Source organism: Atta colombica, unplaced genomic scaffold (genome assembly GCF_001594045.1).
Source record: "Atta colombica isolate Treedump-2 unplaced genomic scaffold, Acol1.0 scaffold96, whole genome shotgun sequence".
Classification (NCBI taxonomy): domain Eukaryota; kingdom Metazoa; phylum Arthropoda; class Insecta; order Hymenoptera; family Formicidae; genus Atta; species Atta colombica.
In genome coordinates, this window is record NW_017259590.1 from 1,526,106 (window position 1) to 1,547,564 (window position 21,459).

General features: G+C 30.9%; 1 protein-coding gene across 6 annotated transcripts in view; it reads right to left on the bottom strand.

Moving 5' to 3' along the window:
- The window catches only part of LOC108693703 (sn1-specific diacylglycerol lipase alpha), a 46,648-nt gene that overhangs the window by 21,464 nt on the left and 3,725 nt on the right, over window positions 1-21,459 (bottom strand). For 3 of the 6 annotated variants that reach the window (XM_018202769.1, XM_018202768.1, XM_018202765.1), the window contains exon 2: window positions 20,323-20,871. In XM_018202769.1, coding sequence (XP_018058258.1) covers window positions 20,323-20,417 — 95 coding nt within the window. In that variant the 5' untranslated portion in view covers window positions 20,418-20,871. Of the gene's footprint in view, window positions 1-15,355; window positions 15,583-20,322; window positions 20,872-21,459 lie in introns of those variants that run through there. The other 3 variants (XM_018202767.1, XM_018202770.1, XM_018202771.1) reach the window with 1 other exon arrangement.

Sequence of the window (21,459 nt, forward strand, 5' to 3'; positions counted from 1 at the left end):
AGTCCCGAATACGTCCCGGATGGAATGTCTCATCGGTCGTATCCCGTTAACACGTGCAGGACACGTATCTTCGCGACACGTAAAATATTTCTTCCGAGATCGCAAAGAGATATGGAGGGAAAGCCAACCGTACTTCGTATGTAAAGCTTATTTTAAACGATCTATATTTTACGAGAATGATCAATCTGATAGATATCGCTTATTAGGAACACTTAATTATTAGAACATTGTAAATTTGGTATCTTTAATTTACAAATATGTACTCTATTATACGTTATACATATATTAAAATATTATACATACATACATTAAAATATTCGAATTATTATATATAATATATATAATATATAATGATTATATAACAATTTTTTAATAAAATGAAATAGTTACAATTCTCTTTGTTACAATAATATTTTCTCCACGTGAGAGACATTTTATTTATTTCGAAATTTAATATACTCGAATAGTTGAACACAACGGGACATCTCTTTATGCAACCAGTCATATCGGAACGTACGGCATGTGCCGCACACAAAGCGGTGGATCGACTGTAATGCGACTGAAGGAAATCTAAGTCGCAGTGAAATATAGAGAGAGCAAGAGAGATTGAAAAATCGAATAAGAAATTAAAGAAGAAAATGCTGCGAAACAACGAGAAATAGAAGACATGAAGCAGGATCGTCAGAACATTGGACGTTGCTGCGTGGTGGTTTCGTATCGATTATCTTGTAGCCGGCTTTTCTGCCGTTTCCATCACAGGCCGTGTAGTTTCTCGCCCTTCTAGGCTCAAGGCAAGATTACCGGAGGAAAAATGCAAAGGCGATTTCCTGTATCGAGGCGAATTAAAGTTGTCACAGCTGTTACAAGCATTTCTCTCGAGTGGAGATTTTATTTAATTTTTTTTTCTGTAAAAATCGAATTCAATTCTTAACCGTAGAGTGATAAAGATATATCATATAACTAGAGCATCCTACTCCCCTTTTCACTAAAAATAGCTACTCTGTTAAAAGCAGTTTACAACAGAATGAACGCAGCGAGCGAATACCAAGAAAACAAATAGAAGTACATTAAAACAAAAAGAAAATTTAAAACAAAAAGAAAATAAAAAATAAGTTCATCGAACACCAAAAAAGTACAAAGTGAAATACATTGAATTTTTTCTTAAGCTACACCTAAGAGAATCGTCAAACAAAATATTTTTCTAATACAGGCAAGAATAAAATCTACAAGAAATTCATATATTTCACAGAACATCTCTGAAATTATACGGAAAAGTCTTTTATAAGATGTAAACTGCGTTCTGTCCACAAACGACGGCGTAAATAAAATTGCGGCAATCAGAAACTTTGCATTTTGTCGGCTATTTGTATTCCGCTAACTTTCCTGATATTTGCATTGTGGCCTTCGTTTCTATGGGCTCACTTTGCTTCACACCCTTCGAACTTCGAGGGACGTCAATTTACGCAATTATTGGTTTTATTACCTCAAGTACGCGACTTACTCAAGTATGGAATTTATAAAAACATTTGCATCAATCCTTTTAAAAGGTATTTCTTTTTGAATGTGGAATCATTTCAATAACACATTTTTCTTCAATATTTATACTACATTCTTGAATACATGTCAAAATTTTAGAAAATTATCTTTAAAAAAGAGATAGAAAATATAAAGTTAATTTAATTCTTTAATATTATATCATGTTCAATAAAAATAGGCGTATATTTTTGTAGTATGTAATTTAAGTGTATTTGTGTATTTTAACATCACTATACTAATTTACATTTCTTTTACATTTCGGCATATTTTTAGACAAAGAGTTTTCAATAATATAAAACATGTATTTAAGTAATGACAGAATTAATTGCAAGTAAAAAAATTTAATACAGAAAATTATGCAATACTGTGCAATATTTTTTATTTTATGATTAATATTATTATCATATTATATTATTACATAATTTTTTCATCTAATACGATTATACATATAAGTTCAATAGTTAGTCGCTTAATAAACTTGTTTGAGGTATCAGTGCAGAATATAATAGTGACAATGTTCCAGCATTCTCCATTCAACGTTGACTTTATGCATGCTACGTCTAACATCTATTGTATATTATGACTTCCAAAGTGCCGTTGTGAAAAGCACTAGAATACATATGGTACCTATATACATTACATGTTATATTTGAGTCATGTTACGAATACCTAACATATTTAGATATATATAAATTCTTGGACCAATTTCGAACAGCGTAAGCGCTGTAAACATACACAGATATTAATTATATCATTATACTTCAAATTAATATCGCATTCAAAATAATTGAAAGAATTAAATTTAAAATTTAAGAAGTAAATTATATCTCTACTGTAACAAAAAAATTCCAAATAAATGCAAAAGCACAAAATTTTTCGAAAATTTAAATAAAGAAATCAAAATGATTTAATTGTTACTACAGGATATAAAAATATCGAAAAAATCTTTTACATGTAAATTTTTTAACTGACGGTACACAAAGAATTTTAAGAGAGCTGCTATTCAGCTGAATAGCAGCAGTGAAAAGAGTTGGCGTTTGGACGATCGACCAGTCTGCAGAAAAACGCGGTTTAAGTTAACGTTCAGTTTAAAGTAGCTGCTTTCAACGAGACGTCTCATTACCGACGTCTCGCAAAAACATGAACAAAAAATTGTCGTTCCGCTTTTTCTCGAAGTTCACTTTGTTGTTAACTCTCACCAAATTTAGCTGAAAATTTATAATTATATACTTCATATAGAAAGAGATATCTCTCTTTTATCTTAAATCTGTATTACGTTTGTCGGATAAAGAATCACAATTTCTCTGACATTATATTTTTCTGCTTTTTTAATTTTTTCACTTTAAAATTATTTCTTAAATTATTAACAATAAAATCTATTTATTTAAAAAAATTTTTTTTATAATGCATCGACTAGATTAACAATGTATAGCTCTGAACTAGATCACAGATTTATTGCTACTGTATCAGTAACAATATGTTATAAAGTAAGTTCTCGTAATCTCCTCACAATTTTTTCAAGAAAAGCCTAACATGTTCGATGTGTGCATTGACCACAAAAAGAGACGCCGTAATGTCTCTTTTTAATCTCGAAGATGTTCCCGATATTTTCTCAATAATTTTGTGAAATCAGGTCAATCTATGAGCAAAAAACTCAACGCTAATGTAATCTTTGATCCATTATCGAATATCTCTTAAATATTCATTCATATATTTAATGCAATTTTATGCCATTTCTTTTGTGTATATCTTCATAATAAATCTGAAGATCATTAAAGTTGGAGAGAAATAATTGGGAACGTTTTCTCAGACAAACTGAGAAAGCAGTATTGAGCGAAATGAAACCACACTCGTAATTACCCGAGCAAGTTTCGAGACAGCTGTATCGTTGAATTTCATGGATGAGGAGTTTAAGATGCTCTTAATACTTGGAAAGTAAGAAACATACAAGTAAGTGCTAGAGAGATGTAGAGAGTGCCAATAATGTGGTGAATTCAACTCTCATATCTATTCCAAAATTGAAACACTCAATATTGTTGTATAAAAGAAGACGCGAACGAGATGAAAAGATAAATGGAAGTCCTTGGCAACACATATTTCTATTTCTGAGCTGCGGAATGATATTGGACATTCTAATTCCGATATTTCTATATTTAAATTGCAATATAACTTGTAATCTATTAACTTGAAACCGTTGTCAAACTTTTACTTCGTAAATAAATCACGCCAACATACGCATATCGATCATAAGCAAACAATTATCTAATCTTTCGTTTTCGAATGGAAATTATTTTGACAAGAAATATATATTTATTTATATATGAAATGAGTCGTTTCAAGCGATGTCGATTTTTTGATGTATTATCAATTGTTGAATTTTCGTTGAAAACATTTTTTTCAGAAAACACAACACGAAAAGAAGATCAATGTATTAAAATAAATCACTTTCTTCTATAAGATAAAATTAATGGAAAATCAAATTTTTATTATATAATATTTTATTAAATTAATTTTATTATATTAACATTATATTATATAACATCGATGTCTTTTTTTGTATTTTTGCGCGGTTTAGCAAAACTTTTCTTTATATATATTAGTGAGAATAAGGATAATTCTGTAACGCAAAATTAATTATAATGAACGACGGTTAATTGCTGAGATGTTTTGGAAATTTCTGCGATATTTCAGGCGCGTGCGGTGCGCAATGCTGCAGTACTCGGTAACCTTTGACATTTGGACGCGGAAACGTTTCTCATATCCGTTCGGTTAAAGCTCAATACTCTGCCCTCGGAATTAATAGTGGAGAACCGGCCGAATAAATTAAACATTGCATGCTCAAGTATCATAATTTCGCACACGATAAAAAGGATCGTTTTTTGATCTTTGATTTGAGAATTTTTAAAAACTTTGCGACGATCTTACGCGAAGTTCACATTTTAAGTTGAGGAAGTTATTTCTGTATTACTGGATAAATTTAAGTAATTCACTATCAAGTTATAATATAAAACATCAAATCTAGAAGTTATGAAGTAATAAGCAATTATAAATCATGATGATAAGAAAAATAAGATGTACTTTTTCCTTAAAATGTTGGTGAAAAGAAATTGTCTCAAAAATCTGTTAATGCTTCAATGCGAGTAATGCTTCAAATTCATAATCAATGATAATTAGTCGTTGCAAATAAACAATGTAGGCATTTAGCATGGAGCATATGCAAATATTGTGAAATGATAGTAAATTTTTATTATTATTTAATAATACCTTGATCTATAATAGATAAGATGATAAAGTTCGAAACGAATGCAATAGTTAATCATATTCGATCGCAATAACAATCAATGGTAATCCGCACGATATCGAGAAATGGAATAGTATAATGGAAGTTCACTATTGTAACTATAACCGTGCACAATTTCACACGCGATAACTACAATCTCGGAAAAAGCAATCTTGGCGCACAAATTCGTCGATTGACTGATGGTTGCGACAAAGGAAATAAAAGTTGGATAAGTGAAAACACAATTTTACGAGATGATGTAATAGAAATCTATGCGCATTTTCTTCTTTATGTCGACATTTGTCAAAATATATTGGAGCGCCAAGAAAAGAAGTTTATTTTGCTAGTGTAGAATTTTATTTGTCAACGACTTATCTCTCGGTAAAATATTTCGGAAAATGTCAACTGGTTTAAAAGTGCAATCTGACCTTAAGTTATCAATGAAACAACTCTCTCTACGAAATACTTAGGAAAATGTCAACTGATCCAAGAGTGAAATTTAATCTCAATGAAATATAATAAAACTGAGGAGTTTTCAGTGATTTGCTTTTAAAAATAAAAAGCTCGAAGTTTAAGAGGTCAAATATTCCGAAAATTCCATCTGGGCGATCATTTATATTCCAACATGACCAAAACTGCCAGTTCTTACATTACGAGCTAAACAGACAAAGGACTATTTATCGCCATGAAACACCGAAGTAATATACCGGGTGTCTTAATAGGTCATCTTTTTTCTAAATTATAAGTATTATATAAACCGAAAATGAATAGCGGTTATTTTAAAAAGATAATTTTCTAATGATAAGCAGTCAAAAATATTTTAAGTCTAAAAACAAGAAATTATATCGCAGAGCCTCGGTCTTTTCGCTTAATTTTGCATGAATATGTAATTTTAAATCTATCTTAAGAAAATCTTTAATATGTTTAATTATTAATATATTTAATGTGAAAATACAAAAAAATGTTATGTTATTCATGTTAAAGAAAATTTGGATTTTCGGTTACAATACGATTTCTGATATACCTTGTATACCGATTTCATGATTCGAAGGGGATAACCGTATGGAGAATTTCATGAAGGGGACGCAGACGGATTTGCATCGCTATGGTAAAAGGATCCTGCACCCTCGCATTCATGCTTGGGGATGAATCGTTTGATGGTGGTGCACAGCCCGTATTTTAGACTGTTAAGGCAGACATTGAACCGTTTGTCCGGAAAAAAATCGAAAGTCGCAAACTCTGAATATTGACGTATAATCGGAATATACAATATAGTTCTATATAATCGCGTTCTTATCACGCTTATCAGGATTAGGTTGCTACAGAAAATAAATTTAAAAATTCTGACTTTTCCAGGTTTTCTAGATGAAAATAGAAAACTTTGCAATATAAAATATGTAAATTTTAACAATATGTAAATTTTAAAGTCAAGAGTTGTAGGAAAGCTAGCCTATATTATTCAAAACGCAAAAAAGGCTTAGTAATATATTAAAATTTTGGGTGCAAATTCAAGCCAACAAAAAATAAATTAGTATTGGAAAAAAGAATGCAGTTACGAAAAAGAGTGATACAAATAAAAAATACTGAATAAAATATAAATTTTAATTATTTTATTAAAATCATTTAAAAGTGTGCCAGTTTTGAATGTATTTTATTATAAACATCAGATATAATGTTAAAAGATTATAACAACTATCTGAAATAGGAACAGTTTAAGGAAATTGTGAGCAAATTTCAAAATTCCAAACTTTTTTACATTTTTCCCGATTTTCCAGGTCTATGGCAATCCTGCTTATTGTATTTATTATAATTTCATTTAAAAAATCTATTCTAATACGAAGCTCTTTGCAATTTTATTTCATACAAAATATTATATAAGAAAAAATATCGAATGACATATAATAAAAATCGTTCAAAAAGAGAATTATAAAATATATACAGAAAATAAATATATTAAAACAATTTAGAAACTAACTTTTTCTACTGTAAACAGATAATCAGTAAAAATAATTATTAATTAAACATACAAGAGATTAAGAATGGAATACTTAAAAATGATTTGCTTTTAGTTATTTTGGAAATATTCTATATTGTCTACTTTTTATAAATATTTGTCTTTCGAGTGCTCGGAAATCGCAAGTAAAGGTAAGCATAGACTTATTTTAACAATATTGATTCATTCTAACAGAGTGTCATTCATCTGGTCGTTTTATAGCACGAGAATCACGAGAGAAGTGTGTGTGTGTGTGTGTGTGTGTGTGTGTGTGTGTGTGTGTGTGTGTGTGTGTGTGCGCGCGTGCGCGCGCGCGCGCGCGCGCGCGTGTGTGTGTGTGTAGCGATCGTCAGCAATTAATCGACTTCGCGCACAGGCAGCTTGATTTACAGCGACACGATGGCCACGTTCATAAAACCTCGACAAGTTTATTAAGCTGGGCATCAAATGTAAATGAGAGATCTGACGAGAATCCATGTGCCCATCTTGTCGCTGCACGGACTTGTGAACTTTGTCTTTATAGAAGCACCCGTCTCTTATACACATCGTGAATCAAATATCACAGAATTATTTGTATAAAGTGAGCTGCTTTTTCATATTAGAGTTTTTTTTATTAATTTCAATTGAGTTTTTCTCTAATAGAGATTATAATTCAATTATAGTTCTTAATTTTCAATTTTTAACTTTTAACTACAATATATATCTTTATATATTTGTCTCCTAAATGAGAAATTATTAAAATATCAATTAGACAAAAAATAAAAATAGACATTGTATAATTTATCTTTTATGATGTCACTTAGTAGTCATGTAAATAAAATTTGAGAGTTTAGCGCAACAATAATTTTTTCTAATTTGTTTAAACACTTAAGAAAATTAATCGTAAAAAATAAAAAATTAAATGTAAAATAATTTCCTAAAAAGTATATAAATGTTCTTTAAAAAATAAATTAAACGTTTTCCTTACACATATTGCATCCATTAAAAATAAAACCCTAAATGCATCAACAGCGAGAAATACGCATACACTGTGACACGATAATTTTCTTATCGTTAGAAAAATGGAATATTTGAAGATATTTATAAATATATGCGTTTTCCCTCTTTCTAGAATTTGTTCATCTGGATGTAATCCTGATAGAAAAGTTATCATTCACTTATTGAATCACTCCTACTGAATCATCATCACGGATCACACCCGCTTCACAAACGAATTGTAGCAACCCAATTGCGTGATAAGGTGGCATTAGGTTCATGAATAAGACATGTTACTTGTTCGCGCAATGTTTCCTTGAGAAAAATCTCAAAAGTTTTCTATGTACAAGAGGAAAAAAAGAAAATTCATGATGCAATTACAATTGCAAAAGAATATTGTATCTTCTTTCTTTGTGTGCACTTTGATAAATATAAAAAAATATCTTTAAATTTTCTTTAATAAATTTTTTATCAAATTATTATTAATTTTCTGAATTTATTAAAGTATTTAGTTCAATTAATTGTTATCACATTTTATTACTTTATGTTCTTTATAATTTCAATATGCAATTCACAATTTTGTTTTAATATATATATTTTTTACTTAAAATTTTTTACTTAACGCAAATATTTATGCAATACCTTAAAATACATTATGATTGTTTCTTTGAGAAAAGATCACCTTTTTGTCATATCTACATTATCATTGTTTCTTATTTTGAGAAAAGGTCATCTTTTTGTCATATCTATAAATTTTAGATTTTTTTACATTTCACTATAATGACATTTGTAAGTTTCATTCTGTTATTTTCATTCCAATGTTAATTTTGTCAAGCAAGAAATTCTCATTATTCACATACTTGATACACATTGCAATGAATAGAAGAATGAAAGAGAAACAGACAACGCGTGACAAATTCTCTTAATGTATTCCGAGAAAGTGGTGTCAAGGAAAACCTTTTCGTTGATTTTTAGAGGATCAAAAGAAGAACATGAAAGAACATTTATCCGCGAAAGAAGATAGAATCGTGAATCATGATCTTCTATTTCGGAACTTATATAACATGCGGTTGTCATTCTTCGAACAAAACTTTCGAAAGCTTGTCACTTTTGCAATCGTTAAATAGGCCATGATCGAGAACTCGAGGAAAAGAAAATGTATATATAAAAAGAAATGAAACGTTATTGATTAATGTTCTTGATTATGAAAATTATGATGCGAGTTTCGCGGCTGTTTGAAATAATATACACACGAAAATTTAAGGCAAACTTACTTCGCGTTTAATATTCTACATGCACTAATCATTATCATTGTCAAATTTGTGTTTATTACAATAAAATAATAGGATAAATGATTAAACGAATAAAATCATATATAAATCAAAAAATAAAATAAATAAAATGAAAAAATAAATTTAAAAACTCCTGACAGAAAACGTAATAAATACCAGAATTTCGGTGTAAACCAGAAGCTTCGGAAAAACACATCGTGTAGAGATAATTTTTATTGATTGGTTGTCGTTGAAGCGACGACACTTTAAATCCGATAATGGATCTACCATTCCGACATGGAATTGAGATTACACTGATTACACACATGCCAAAATTTTGTATGACACCAGTGATATTTTGTTATCGATAATTATAATTGGTGCCACGTATCAATATCAAAAAAGACTTGATTGAACGGCATAAATACACAAACAAAGATAAATAAAGGTGGCACAGTAAAGTAATAAAAAATCATATAACATATATATATATATATATATATATATATATAAAAGCGGATGCAGCAGCAATTACATTTTTTGAATTACATTTACTTTTTTATATTATTATTAATATATTAATGCGATATTAATGCGATGCATAAATTATTTTCCAAGACATAAATAAAAATAAAAATAAATTCTAGTATCCTGATTATTTAGTTTCGTATATAATCAACTACCGTTTGTTTCTTCTATATAAGCGAAAAAATAAAGTAAATCAATAAAATCTACGTTAAAAATGCGTGTTTATAAAAAACGTAATTGCACGTCGTGCGTATTTAACATTTTAAATTCCAATAGTGCTGCAGGCTCTATACTATTGTTAACTGTCCGCACGAGGAAAAAATAGTATTTGGTACACGTACACATGTAGGTTATAGAGATTTTTTAATGGCTCGTGAAAGAAGAGAGCGATTGGCGAAAAATCTACATGATTTTTTTATATGCAATATATAGATAATAAGATATTATATGCGAATTGCAATCACATGGAAAAACACAAATATTTCGATCATAGGTTTTGGTCTTCTTTAGTGAAAATAAAAACATGAAAAATGTAAATTAATTCAATAAAGTAAGACATTCTCTCAATAGGCACAAATTATGTTAAGCCAAAGAATAGTGGGATTATCACCCAGAAGTGTCTAATATAATTCTAGATAAAATGACATTAGATATCGATAAGAGAAACTGTAAGTAAGTAATACATGATAAAGAACAAAGAAATAGAGTAAAAAAAAGATAGACTGCAGTAGCGGTGAAAGATAACAGAGAGACTTAAATTATTTTTCACTGTTACAATCTTATTCTTTTATCGGTGTTTTCTGTCCAATTTACATTGGACAGTGGCATTTTGGGTGATAATCTCACTATTCTTTGACTTAATCTAATTTATGCATATCGAATGTCTTATTTCAACAACAAAATTTACGTCTTTCCACGAATGTTTTATTATGACATCACAGTTTGCAACTATCATCATTTTCTCAATCAAAATCTTTATTACGTTTTTGTTTGCATTGAAGAAAACTTACAAAGTATCTGCATTTAACATGTATTATCTTATTAATAAATATATATCGCAGCAATAACCATGTGCGCTCTTATTGATTATTTATATTTCTTATTACTAATTAATTACGTAAAAATTATTGCAGAGCTAGAATGAAGAAAAGAATAACATTCATATATATATTTGATTTAATTCATTATTGTATATACCATTCTATTTCATTCCCATTCTATTATAGGCTTTCTACAATAAGTCATTATCTAAACTTTAAGTCTTAAACTATAAGAAATTAACCAATCATAATCGATTATTCTTCGACTGTGATTGGTTAATTTCTTATAACTTAAAACTTAGGTTGTAGCTTATTGTAAAAAGCTCATTACACATATTCCGTAATGATTGTATTTTATCATCTTGGATTGCGTTATCCATTGATAAATATATATTATATATAAGTTTTAGAACACTTCGTATAAACAAGGATCGAGAATCAATGTGGCATCGAGCATGAACGCATGACAATATGCACGTGCGACCCCTGTCGATTGTGTGGAGTCACCCTTAAATGATTCATAGCACACGCATAGACAGAGAGGGCTATTCGGAGACAAAAGCTCTAGTCTCGTTCGCACGCGTAACGTATCGATCGGTCGCGACTTTTTGCAACTGTGACGGAAGCAAAGAAACTCGTTAAAAACGCGGAATGAAAGTTGCGACTTCAGCGAAAGCGCGAGAATAAAAAAGTTTGTTTTATGTTACGAGTCGCCTTATATGCGTCGCCTCGAAGAGAATGCCTTACTTAAAGATTCAGAAAACGTAATTAATAGAAGAACAAACGTAGTGGGCGTAAAGGCAAACATCACTCTTATGAAACTGTAAGAAACTGACAGAACTTTAATAACAAATTTTTCTTGTATGAAAATCATTGAATATTATACGTGTATCCCAAATTTACCGTGACAACCATTAATGACAGATTCCTGGATTATTTCGATACGAAGATCTTATATAATATCAAAATGTCGAAGCTGTAATAGTTTTTAAATATCAGAAGGAGGTTTAAAATTAATAAAGCAAATTTCGGACAGTTTAATTGATTTCGTTGTCATTTAAAAATTGTCTTCGAAATTTTGGCTCTATTATGATCTTCATCTTGAAATGATCTCAGAAATCTGTCATTGATGGAGGAGGGTTATTACAATAAGTATAAATTATCCTATATATATATGAAGTTAAAATAAAGACGCACGCAAATATATGATAATCGAAATCATTTCTTTGGATGATTCACCGATTAGCTTGTTTGACTATCGGCTCCCCTGACAACGAAAAGATTACAGATTGTTTCCTATTTTCACGTATCAGACTGTTTCTTATTTTCGTACACGTTTCGCGTGACATCGACTTTGGATCAATAATTCTCTCTCTTTCTCTTGTGCAATGTGCTTCCCATGATTAGTTAATAATCGGAATAAGTTATACGTATCGCGCATAGATGCACGATAGATGCATACAGTCGAAAACGTCCTAAATAACATTTAGCAAACAGATTTGATAAGAAGAAAGAAAATCTATAAATAAAAATTTTTGAATATTTATAAAAATTTCTTATGGCAGTAAGAAAATCAAACGACAACAATCTTTTCTATTTAGTAGCGAAAAGTCAAATTAAAGTGTTAGAAAACGAAACATATGTTTATTCATCATTCATTTATAAATCATATCGATTTTGTTACGTCATCTAAAGCAGGGAAATCAGGGTTAATATGTACAATATTTTCAAAATATGAAATGTCACGCGATGCCATTTGATTCACTCGTAAGTCCAATACAAATACATGCCGATGAAGCATTTTTTTCGTAGCTTTCCATCTGTCTCTAAAAATCTGTTCAAATTTCAAATTAAGTGAAAGATTTAAGGGAAGTTTTTAACTGTATGTGTGTATGCAGATTGATTGATATCATGACCTATAAAATCGATTTGCCACCACTGATAATTCGCGATACAAACAATTACCGCTTGAAAAACTCTCGATCTAGAAAAATATGGCATCATCCGCATTCGCTGCTTCCATTTGTCAAGATATTGAATGTCTATCAAAATGCATACGAGGAATAAAATCATTTTGCGACTGCCTTCGCATTTCAGTATTGCACAGTGATTTTTCCGAAAACTTCAAAATAACCATTTGAGAATGAATGTTTGTTGGTAGACAAGATACAATAGACACAAAAGCGCGTTAAATTCGCGAAAATAAAATATTTAGAAAAACATACGTTATGCTTGGCATGTAATGCCTATTATTTTGAACATGCAAAGTCTTTGTTGAATAAAAAAATTGGGATTAAAACAGGAAAATATGTCACATTTACAATTCGTATAAATTGTAAATAGCTATATTTGATATGTAAATTGTATCGCTCGCAAATGTTTTTACCTGACGATTAATTAGAAGAATTCTTATATTTATCAACATATTAAGATCTCTTTAATAGATGCCTATTGATCAAAAATTAATTATGATATTATTTCAGTAATTTAGCTATTTTCAAATCTGACAATTTGAGTTCGATTTAAACATTAAAGATCCAGCTTCGATCATTATGGGCCTTCATTTTCTATTTCCTATTATTGTGTTTTTATGCATACAGTTTAATAAGAATCTTATTGTTGTTATTGTTTAGAAATTCTTATAATTTTTTATAATTTAGTAAAATTTTTCCTATTATTATTTCTGTAATTCGTAACGATATTATTGTAAAATAAATCACACTTCTCGTATAAACTTACATAAAACGGGGAAAATGAGCCATGTATTCATACGGATATATACATGAGATTTTCATTTCTTATGTATCTTGAAATTTTAATTAATAACCTTTGTTTTTATCGATATTACATCGTCATAGTGCATATAAATATTGCATATGCGGATTATACTTTCCATGAATACAGTTCACTGTATTCGTCTAATAATATGTAAAGTTATAGTAGAACGTCATTTAAACTAGCTACGAAATAGACAAAATTTTTAAGAGAAAAAGATCTATGATATTTCAAGATACATTTTCGTTTGCTCATTTTCGCTTTCATTTCATTGCTATTTGTGCAAATTTATGAGCCCAACGGGATTCACCTTTGGGAGATAATGAATGATGCGAATTTTGCAAAATATCCCGAGAGAAAATACGAATTTTAATGAAAAGTGATTACAATTATAAAGTTTCCACAGCGTGTATTATATCGGATATCTAAATTAAATAGAAACTAGAATTTGAACTTTGCTCTCTTCTCGTTTTGTATTCCCACTCTTTCGCTTTAGAAAGACGCTTAAGCCTGTTTCATCTTAGAAAGACGTCTAAGCCTGTTTCATACCAGTTGCAGAAGATAAAATAAGTTCTACCTATATATTTTTAGCTCGACATACATATATAATACATCGCGCGTGGACAACACATACGTGATAGATTTGCATTTACATTTTAATCTCGCCGGGAGTAGCATTAGCTGTAAACTCGGCCTTGTACGCGATATTCACAAAGCACAAAAAAAAAACAAAATAAAAAAACAAAGAAGTTGTTTATCAAGAATTCTCGCACGAGAAAAGCTTTTCGTGAAGTTATATTTTTGTAGATAAAAAGCCACCAACGAAAGCGATCCCGTTGAATCGTGTATTTTCTCATTCGTAATTCGTAAACATGCATTTTTTTCGTTATGAATCATAAACACGCGGTTTTAACGATCACTCTTTGACCGGAAGATGCAGTCTTCTGGCGAATACTCTCTCGAAAAGTTTCCGATCCATAGTGGCCTCCGGTTATTGCACAATTGTACAATTACACGGTATAAATTGAAGTCGTGGTTTCATCACACGAGTCAGTTTGTGGAAAAGGATTTTCGCGAAAACTCGTGGAAAGGCTCCTCATAACGAGATTGCGATGTGAATATTCTTAACAGATCATCACGCAAAATTTAATTTTTGATATTTAATAGTTAATGCAATATGGAATTCATATTTATTAGAGTCACATATAGCTGACATTAACAATTTAATAATTTTAGCACAGTATATGAATTAGTGTGCTCGATGAATACAAAAATTTATAATTAAACTACAAATTGTATTTATTCAAAATTTTGACGTTGAAAGAAATGTATCCATATATTCATTTAAAATTGTGGGTCACTCTTCAAAAACATTTATTTATGAAAAAGTGATTATTATTTTACGAGTTTCATATTTATTAGTACTCAAAATGTAAAGTAAAAAAAAAGCTACATAGATAATACAGTAGGTGTGAATGCGAAATTAATCGGAAATATTCGTAAGTATATTTATAAAAATATTTCTTCGAATCGAATGAAAAGTATTTATTTATTTTTCGATGAATAAATACTTCACAAAAAAGTGTGTTCACATTCGTGTATTTTTATTGATTTATTTATTCAATTATTCAAATATTGGGTATATTCATCGGACACTAAATCATTAAACATATTTTCAAAATTATGTATATACAAGCTTTGTCGTAATTCCGTTTTTTTATCGATATTCATCACAATACCATTATTAATTACATTATTAATTACAAAATTTAAAAAGAGAAAAGATTACGTGCGTGAAATTTTTTTAAACAACCTTTCCAAAAAAACATCCACCCTTCCCTTCCTCTACATTCGATTGCCATCATTACTTTTCGATTCTTCCACATTTATGTTTGATTCAAATGAGCGTTCGAACAAGGTTGATAGAAAAATGGAAAAAATAAGAAGAGACACTCACTCGAATAGGTGGACAAAAAACAAAACGGCGCCAGGCAATATGAGATCGTCGCTGCCGACCGTCCATCGTCTGCCGAACGCGATCAGGCTCGGCATCCCGTAGCGTCGCGACGGATAACGGCGACATAACCTACGCTGCACGACGCGATGCGACACGACGCGACGCCGTCATACAAGAAGACAACCGTGAATGCACTAACCGACCGACCGATCGACGAAGAGCGCAAACATGAACTGAAGAAGACGCGTTAAAGGTTGAATGAACGAACGGACGAGTCGGACTGGATCGAACCAATCAGCTGATCGGTCGCACTGAAATGCTGAAACGCGGAACGACACCACATGCGATTGTATAATACGAAATTCGCAAGAAAAATATTTAATTAAAGTATTAGAGAAAATAATATGTTTCATCTGATTGTTATATTCTATCCCGCAATCTCATTAACGTACATTTTATTTAAATTGTCACATTTAATTGTTGCATTTAAAATTAGTAGCGGATAGTTAAGTGCATACTAATTTGAAAGTCGAATGTAAAAGAAATGACATCCCGGAATAATATTTTGTAACAATTTCTTTTATACAAAAGGAAAAAGAGCTGTTTGTTTACAAGTACAAGTAAGAATGATTTTGTCGATTTTAAAGGTATCTGACAAGTTACATTATTTTTTTGTCATATTGATATAATTGATAAAGACATTGATCAATTTGAATTGAAAAATGAATTTGAATTAAAAATGCGGAACGCGTGGAATCGTTTAATAATTCAAAAATCAGTAAAAGTAAACTGGAGAACTTATTAGTAATAAATCGCCCAAAAAATTTAATAAATGGTTTACAGAGAGCTCGTTGAGTTTGGAGTTGTACTCTATAGATTCTTGAAGCTTTTAAATATTTCGGTCATGAAACGACTGGCTATCGAATGGAACACGATTACACGACCAATGAAAATAAAAATAAACGATCGTCTTTTTTTTCAGCTCCGTTGCGCTTATTTATTTATCGCGATTCCTCGAATTGCAGTGAAACCTGAACCATTCAAAATTGTCGGAAATATAATAAAAAGATCGGATCGCGATAGAAATCAAATCGACAAAAAATTTGCTGATATTCGAATAGAAGAATAAGAGAGTGTCTTTATTACTTTGCAGGTGACATTGCACGTCACGAACAGGCTGCGAGAACTGATCATCGCTATCATCGCTAATAATATACGGGAAAAATGTTCTCGCGCGACTGACTTTTCTTGAAAAACAATGATCGGTTGCAATGTGTAGAGAACATATAGAAAATAAAAGACGGATCTCTCGGAAATAACGTTGAGCCAAATAATCAATCGGGTCATCAATCTGAAAATTCTATATTTCACGGATAAAACAAAATAAATTTAAATTTCGATAAAACATTTTTTAAATTTTCTTTCTTTCTTTCTTTATTTTCCTAAATGCAGACATCTTTTATGTTTTTTTTTGGTAGAATGCAGATATTTTCACTTGTTATTTTTCATTCTGTTGTTTCCAGAATTATATTGATTATAATATCATCCATTCAGTTAGAGAGAGTCAACATATGAAGTATTTTTATATCATCCTCCGTTTATTACTTTTTAAAACTCTCTCGCAATCTATTTGTAAATACTATTGGAAATACTTTTTTATAAATACTATTGGAGAAGGCAGAATGAAATGTTCTGATATTTATCAATGATTAGCTGTAGTTTTTACTTTTTCTGAGGAAGCACTCAGTCAACACTATCCGTATGTATCGATTGCGATACAAATTTTCATTCTGACTCAAAAAAATGTATATACGAGAGATATACGGGAGATATATCTAATAAACAATAATAATTTGCGAATGACAAAGGAGACACTAGAATCTGTATAACTTATGCGTTACACACAACGAACTCTGAAAATAACAAACCAATACCTCGTTCCAAGAATAATCAAGGCCGTACTCGCACTCTTGAAAATGATCCCCAGGTTATATACGGTGCCATTATTTTCGCACTCGTTCATCATGCGTTCGATTGCAAGAGTAATCTTGAAGCCATTGGCATGCTAATGGACAGAGTTACGATACATAAAACTCGATACCTATGCATGAATCCACCGATTCTCGTTATAGTTAATAATAGATCTATTTTTTATTCTTGCACTAAACTGTAGGACTTTCTTTCCCGTTTTCGCCAAATATCAACCTATATCTTATTCCATTTTAGTGTACACTTAGAATTTAAAATGAGATAAATATATGATCGATATTACTTATTACATGTACTTATTATAATAAATATCGCTCGATACACAACAGACTAGTAATTCAAATTCACGATTCAAATTTTTACGCGATATTGACAAAATATTAGTAAAAAGAGGAATCAAAAATGATTCTTTTCATTTAATTGTTGAAGAAATAAAAAATTCAAGCAGACTCGTACATAAATTTTGAGTTAGTATTTTGTAAAAAATAGAGATACATTTTTACGTAGAAAAATGATAAATTTAAATAAAGTAAATTAAAATAAAGAGTCATCTTTCAGTTATTAAATTGATCGATAACAATGCTTTTTTCTAACTGAATTTTAGACAGACAAACATAAAATCATTTCATACAATTTCTATACAACTTTGGTTTAAAAAAATTTAACTTAAACATTGAAAAATTGTCCTTAAATTGAAAATATATTGCATATGCCTGTTTTTTCCATTCTGGAATTTTAATTTTAAATTCTGTTATTTCAAATTTTAGATTCATATTCTAGGAAAGTACTTACTGTTTTAGATTCATGAATGTGCTAGTCATACCGTTCTAGTTAAATGCACGTTCGCGATACATAGATACGTGGTGCATATTCGCGCAATCAATTAGTAGATCGCAACGGAAATGAATCGACTGGAATTCGTGAGAGAGTTCTTAATTGATGTATGTAAAATCAAATATAGATATAGATCAAACTCGAGAATGCTATCCATGATGAGACATTCATAGCATCCATCAATCTTTGAAATAGCAAAATGAATAATATTAGGTGTGGGAAAAAGTTCATGGCGTTTTTTTAATGCCATCTAATGGGAAAAACATCAGGAACTTTTTCTCACACCTAATATTTCGATAAAATTGAATTGTTCAAAAATTTAGTAAATAACATTTAATATCCTATACAGAGCATAAATCCAGATCTGTGTGCAACGTTAATTGGCTAAGTAATCAGATTTTTTTCTAATCTTTTTCTCTGAATAAAGTTCTAAAGAATAAAATTTGTTCACGTAAATCTAATCAATTTATATATATGAGATTTTAATTTAAAGAAAAAAGCACAAGAAAAATATTATATTAGGTGTACAACTTTGCTTCCGCCGTTTTCCTATAGATGGCTTTAGCGGTAAGTGGTGTTCGAAATAAATAGATCAAAGACGTCATACAATAAACTTGGGCATCTGTCAACATAACCCCATAGAAACATTAGTCGATTTGTGTCTGCATCATAAAGTTATTCTCGATTGAAAATGTCAGTTTACGAGCCAAATTCTCGTCATTTGCGGGAGGTTTTAATTTTTTGCTTCAATATGAAGAAAACGCGGTTGAGGCTCATCGAATGCTCTCAAATACTTATGGTGAGGCCGCTATTAGTGAAAGAATGTGTCGTGAGTGGTTTCAACGCTTCAAGAACGGTGATTTTGACGTCCAAGGGTGCTCTGTATTTGGTGGGATACCAAACGCCAGTTCGGCGTAGTGTATTATGAACTGTTAAAATCGACTGAAACAATCACAGGCGATCGATATCGAACGCAATTGATGCGTTTGAGCCGAGCATTGAAAGACAAACGGCCGCAATACGAGAGACACGATAAAGTGATTTTGCAGCATGACAATGCTCGACCCCATGTTGCGAAAGTGGTCAAGACATACTTGGAAACGTTGAAATGGGAAGTCCTATCCCACCCGCCGTATTCTCCAGACGTTGCTCCCTCTGACTATCACTTGTTTCGATCAATGGCACACGGCCTGGCTGACCAGCACTTCCGGTCTTATGAAGAAGTAAAAAATTGGATCGATTCGTGGATAGCCTCAAAAGATGACCAGTTTTTTCGACGCGGGATTCGTACGCCGAAAGATGGGAGAAAGTAGTGGCCAGCGATGGCGATGGATACTTTGAATCATAAATGTATAACCAGTTTTTTACAATAAAGCCTCGAATTTCGGAAAAAAACGGCGGAAACAAAGTTGTACATCTAATACAAGACAAAATATCTTTAAAAATTTCTCCAAATTCAGGTTAAATTTTTAAAATAAATTGCATATCAATCCTTGAATAAGGATATGTATTTACATACGAATTACATTTTTCTTTTAAGATAATTCTTTAAAAAATTCATGATATATTATGCACAGATTTATAACGCGATTACAATGTACGAGTGAATTTGTTGAATACATTTAAATTTATAATAAGTAATAACGTATTTTTGTAACTCGTGTATTATGTAAAAATCGTTCCTGCTAAATACGCTTTAAGATTTCACAATTTTATCAAGAAAACAATAAAATTGTTTAAAAGCAAGATTTATTATTCTTAGACCAGATTGCACCAACATTCTCTCTCTTTGTTTCTTTTTCGCTTTAAAACAAGAACAAAGAAAGTCTTAAGTTTCGCTTAAAATCAAAATAACGTTGGTGCAACTGAGCCTTAAATGATTATTTTTAAGTCAAACGTCTTTTTAATTGCAAAGTTCAAGTGTAAGTAATTTTACATTACTCAACAAAATTAAAGAATCACTTGTTCTATCCTGTAAGTATTGCTCATTTTTGCAGAGTGAAACAGGTGATCAATTTATCATTGATCATTTTAATTTTGTTAAGTAGTGTATAATTATTTGATAAAAACTAAAGCTAAAAAAAAAAGTACGTTTCATATTTTTATATCTTCTGCTTTTCATCCTTCTATTTCATTCCACTCACCATATGAGATGCACGATGAACAGAAAAACGCCGGGCACGACGAGGTCGTCGCTGCCGACGCTCCAGCGTCGTCGGAATACCACGATACCAGGCATCTCGCGTCGCGTCGTCGTCGCCGCCTTCGTCGTCGTCGTCTTCCATCCAACAAATCGGCGACCACGAACTCACCTCACACGCGAATCACCGCGCGACTCGCTCGATTTGTCCGGCGACCGCGGCAAAAGAACAGCGGCGATCGACGACGACGCCGACGTCGGCGTCGCGTGCCGTGCCGACGAACGCACTGACAGTTGTAACCGTGACTCTTCTTATCGCGTTCGTTGTCCATTCTTCAGCGGCCTTGCCGACGACGCCGCTCGTCGCCGTGACGGCCTCCTCTTGGATACCACCGACAGCGAGCATCGCGCCGCTCGGCGCGATAATGCTCGCCTGATTCTCACTATTATTCACTGATAATACCACTGACAATGATGATGCTTAATCAAGATGCAAAATTGCCAATGTATATCCTTCGACGTTCTTCACGAGGTTCTTATGGAATTTTCGTCTCTGTAAAGATGAATGACAGTGGACATTGAAACCAAGGTTGGGTAGTAACTAGTTAAAACGTTAAAAGTTAAAAAAAAAATTAAAAAGTTAATAATTTTTAACTTAACTTAATTAATTTTAAATGCATTAAATTTTAACTAAACTAAGTTACTTTTAAACATTAACTTTTTAACTCTTTTTTTTTTACCATAAGTTAAAAAATTTTTTTATCTCTTTTAAATATTTTAGAAAAATAATAGATATAATAAGACTAAGAGCATATATTCATAATCTGTTCATATTTTAAGATCATCTTAAGTAATTTCTTAAAATGCTAATACAGCCCTCTGATTGGTTTATGCGATTATGCCTTATGCCATAAACCTTAGTCCTAAGGATCTACAATAAATATTTTAAGCCTTAAGTCATAAGAAATTGATCAATTACAATCAAATATTCTTCTCGCATTCGATTGTAATTGTCAATTTCTTATGGCTTAAGACTTATTAAAAAGTAATCACTGATCTTGTATCTTCTCTATGTGCTGACTGTTTTTTTAAATTTTTATATAACTTAGATAATTATATCTTTATGTGTTATATATTTATA